Source organism: Rosa chinensis, chromosome 3, assembly GCF_002994745.2.
Source record: "Rosa chinensis cultivar Old Blush chromosome 3, RchiOBHm-V2, whole genome shotgun sequence".
NCBI lineage: Eukaryota > Viridiplantae > Streptophyta > Magnoliopsida > Rosales > Rosaceae > Rosa > Rosa chinensis.
Genome location: NC_037090.1, coordinates 16,482,077 through 16,486,798, shown reverse-complemented (window position 1 = coordinate 16,486,798; position 4,722 = coordinate 16,482,077). Strand labels below are relative to the sequence as shown.

Sequence of the window (4,722 nt, the reverse complement as noted above, 5' to 3'; positions counted from 1 at the left end):
GTACAGGTCCTTCTGTTCCCAAATTTTTTACCCTCCCAAAAGTTGGTGCTGAAACCACCTCAGAAAGACAATCACAAAGTTCATGACAGATACCTAAACAGCATTGTAGGGTTTGAAAGTATTGTTACTATATTGGAATACAATATACATAACAAAAGAAACTACTTGTACATTTGATGCAAGCTGAACTTTTTTATATAAATAGCAAGACAGCATTGTCAGCTCTGCATTAGTAGGATGAGGACAACCAACAAAACACAGTGAACCCAAAGTTTTGAATAAAAAATAAAGGACAGTGGTCTTTGCCGCAGAAACTGGATCCAACTTACTTGGGGGTGCATCAAAAGAATCTGTAATGAATATTTGTTGCTTTTGCTGGACTAAATCTTTAAAAAGCACTAGAATTGGGAGCTGGTAAGAGTTCTTAACAATATTCCATTTCTGCACATGTTAATACTTTAATAACAATGACCAAGTTCAAGTCCTATCCTTGAAATAAATATAATAAGTTTTCACTCTCAACAGAAGCAATAGTCTAGTAAGAGGCTAAACTTAAACAATTACATATACATGTCATCAATTTCAAGAAGAGAGAAAGAGAGAGTAGCGTAGACACTGAAGGAACTCCACTTGGCAATAGCAACGAGATTTCTATTATAATTCAGCATTTTAGCCTACAGAGCTAACATACAATATAGGTAAGACTGCCTGGAATTGTGAACTGCACATTTGGTCCTAACTTCTACCAACCACATCACTAGAGGATTACTTAAAACTATAATAACATGATAGAAATGGCACCATTATACATATCTATCTTTGTACAACAATATGCAAGTGCCATGGGAACTGTACTTGTACTCTCCTTTTCCATGTCTTCACTACTGATTTGTTCTCATTCATACTATACAGAAGTTGTGATGTCGAACTATGCAACTGGTTTAGCCTTTTAACGATATATATCCCACCAATTGCATTTAGTGATGTGGTAGCACGGAGAAGTATGTTGTACAGTAGCGGGCAGCAATCCAAGAGCAACGGCGATGGCATTTGTTATCACTCCCAACCCATCAACATCTTCCAAACTCCTTCTTCAATCTTGTTCCTTGGAACTGGCAAGCCATCTCCTTCATCAAGCAAGACTCTATAAACTTCCCATTCCCGATCTTTAACTAAATGCCTTCCAATCTTAGCCTGCAAAACAACAGAGAGCATGTTTAGCCAGATATAGAGAAAGATAAACAAGGAGACTGGTCCAGACAACTAACATTTTGTAACAAAATGGCTGAAAGCAAACACCTGAAAAAGAGCTATAATTCCTCATAAAACTATAATAACCCTTATTACCATTTGCATAGAAAGGGACTACATGAAAAAAACCAAACACTACAAATATGTATCGGGTAATTACTGAAAATATGCCAGTGTCCAGCATCTTGAGAGCAAGGGTTACATCATGGAAAACAAGAGGCCGGCCTTTCCCAGATAATTCCACCGGATTAGCAACCAGGAGCTCTGTATCAGGACCTTTGCTAACAACAGCTACTCTGAGAGGACGAAGTAGTTCCATCCGCAAACGAGATGTCAACGCATTCTGCTTGCTTGGATCAACAATCTTCTTTCCATCAGCTTGCACAATGAACAAGTCAATCTCACAGTTTCTTCTTTGTTTTGTAGAGAAGCGCCCATAAGAGATCTGGTTCATAATCAGAATCAAATGATCAGATATTGAAAACTACAAGGCTTCTGTAAGAATAAAATGAAATCTTTGTTATTGGAATATCACACTAATTTACCTGAATATTATAATCCTTTAGAGTTCTCATTATATCATAAAGGAGGCCTTTGTGATCTTTGCAAATGATTTGGACCAGTGTGTGGCCAGGACTTAGTGAATTGTCCATATTCACAGAATCACAGCTAGAGGTGACTACTCCACTTGGGAGTTCATCAGGCATTTCCAAATGAAACATGTCCTCCATAAGAACAGATGGGAGAAATGAAGATGACTGTGAACATGCAGTAATCTCTGGACCAACCATTTCAATATCAAAACTTATCATGGCATTGCCCGTAGCAGCTTTTAAGTGGTCAGATACCTCATCCTTTCTCTTATTTGTATGCAGAAGTTCCCTAATAAAAACACAATGTCAATGCGTTAATCTTATATGTGCCTGGAAAAATACAAAATTTGGGTGAGGTATATCCTAATTGGTAACCTCACCTCCCCTCTAATCTCTAAAGAAGAGGTCCCAAGAAGAAAAAAGAAAAGAAATGTTCCACTACTCAAAAAAAGAAAAAAAAATTGGAAGATATCCTTCCATCACATTCTCATCACAAATCAAGTTTTGGACAAAAAATATAAAAGAGGAAGACTTGAACAGCAAGGGGAAAATATGCATCAAAATCTTCAAATATGCAGTGAAATGGTGAAGGACACCATATACCAAACTGCATATGCTATAAGGTTAAGCCAGCCAACAGCTCACATTTGTGTACAAGACATGCATATCAAACTTGTAGTCATACGATTACAACCCTATAATTCCATCTGAAGTTTCACTCAATTGAAACTAGTCAAACTGACATAAGGACTTCATAGACATTACAAACAGCCAAAAGAATGCCAGAAAATCACCCAATATGACGTTTAAGAGAATAAGTAGAGAAATTAGTAGTACCTAGTGTCTGTGACGAAAAACAGGTCAATCACTTTCCCATCCGGGGTGGTGGATACCTTGACTTTCTTTATGGTGAGCTCGAGTTCACATAGAACCTCTGTCACATCTGCACAATAAGTACAAGCATGTAAACCATCAATTAGTGGTTTTAGCAAAAACCCTTAGCACACAAATTCCATCTATGTTGTGAATCGCGATGAGAATTCTTACTCCTATGAGGCTCTCTAATATGCCAGTTCACATTATCCCCATAACTACTGTAAATTTATCAACAATTTTAAGAAAGAATTGCTCATTCAGAAAAGAGATTCATTTACAACTAAAGAAACATGCAGATACAGAAACAAGAATTAAACGCTAAAACCAAAAATTACCATGTAAAATCCCTCTCCGATCATAACAACAGAACTTGAGAAGGAACACATCTGGAGGCTTTGGAGGCTGCAATTCATAGCGGTAAAAGGAAATCCCAGAAGCTGAAGAAAAAGATGGACAAGTCTCCATTAACCTCCTCTTCAACAAATCCCACCTTGTTCCTGGGTTCCCAACCACCCAAAACACTAAGAAGCACCACTTCCCATCCGTTGATACATCTTCAAAACAAAAGGACAAACGCGTCAAACTTCCAAGTACCCATAACTTGTTTCACAAATTCATAGGAAAATCACAGATACCCATGTCATAGAATCTATATTTGAAACAAGTAGAGGAATCAAAAGACATAAAAAAAAATTTTAAAAAAAAATTGAACCTTTACTTTCAAATTTCTCATCTTTGCTCGTCTATTATTTGAGCAACAAAAACTGATAGAAGTTGAAATTCAAAAAATAGCAAGAGAAGAATGATTATAGGTCTCACCTCCTCTGACAATGCTAAGACCAAAGAAGAGAATGATGCGACACAAGTCACAGCCCAAGCCGGTTTTGTCTGGGCAATTTATGGTAATCACACTTGGGTCGCCTTCTTTCTCTGGCTCTGTGATGATTACCACATCGTCGTGTAGAATACCCATGTCTTCTTCTTCTTCCTCCTCCTCCTCTGTTTTGATTATATACTTTGCTTCTGTTTGTGAAAGCTGACCCTGTTGTTGATGTTGTTTCAAAAAGGAGCACAATTTAGGAGACGCATAAAAAGAGCAGAAGATGAATAGAAAGAGAGTTGAAGCCTCTCTTCTTCTCTCTCTCTCTCTCTCTCTCTCTCTCTGTCTGACTTAAGGAGTTGAGCTTGTGATTCACTGGCGGCTTGTTCTTCTTGTTGTCGTTGCTTTCTTTGTCGTTGTTTTTATCCTGGTTCTCTCTTCTTCTTCTGTGATGCCGAGCCTTTTAGTCTTGTGAATCGCGAAGTGACACGAGATTCTGGTTACAAAGGGGAGTCAAGGATGGGTTGGCGGGCGTTATGTGTTACACTTATAATAAAAGTAAAATACAATTCCTTCTCGCACCAGTTTCTAAAACAATAGGATTACCAATTAACTAATTCCATGGAAAAAATTTTACATAAAAATAAATGTCGTACTATAATCGAAAAGCTTGTCTTTCAAATCGGTGATTTACAAAGTCCTCAACTAGTCCTCCTTAGAAGGATTCCCTAATATTTGTTCATAAAATTATTACAAACACAAAATTGATCATTTATTTGAAGTTTGATCAGTTCTAAGACTACTTTTGTTTCTGCCCCTTTTTCTTAATGCTCTTGAGTTTCACGAAAAGATTCAACATTATTAAATGCATTCTACCGTGTTTAATGAAAGTTACTTATCTTTCTCTTTGAGAGGTATGAGATAATAAGAAAATCCAAGTAATATAATACCAATGTAAAGAAACTCAGGTGACGCTATCCGATTTCAAGACAAATAATAATATCAGGCTTCAATTGCGAGTTGTTGTTCTCGATTTGCTGTGAGTTACCCAATCTCTCGATTTGCTCCTATACCACTCATAAGGGGTTTTCAATAACGACACAGTATCTACAGTGTTGGGGTGATTATTATGGATGTTGATCGGGAGTTTTGCATGCCTCAACTCAAAGATTGTTAAACAGC

At 37.2% G+C, this 4,722-nt stretch overlaps 1 protein-coding gene across 2 annotated transcripts; it reads right to left on the bottom strand.

Moving 5' to 3' along the window:
* Window positions 1-609: 609 nt before the first annotated feature.
* LOC112192992 (ACT domain-containing protein ACR10) lies at window positions 610-4,057 on the bottom strand. Of its 2 annotated transcripts, none has more exons than XM_040516742.1 (6): window positions 3,540-4,057; window positions 3,056-3,274; window positions 2,682-2,787; window positions 1,797-2,133; window positions 1,454-1,696; window positions 610-1,194 (listed from the first exon to the last, which is right to left on the bottom strand). In XM_040516742.1, exons 1-6 carry the CDS (start codon window positions 3,691-3,693, stop codon window positions 1,057-1,059), a joined length of 1,197 nt encoding a protein of 398 aa, XP_040372676.1. In that variant the 5' UTR covers window positions 3,694-4,057; the 3' UTR covers window positions 610-1,056. The 2 variants fall into 2 exon arrangements, with proteins under 2 accessions (XP_040372676.1, XP_024188742.1); XM_024332974.2 differs by having other exon boundaries at window positions 1,412-1,696; window positions 3,540-4,056.
* Between the last annotated feature and the right edge of the window lie 665 nt (window positions 4,058-4,722).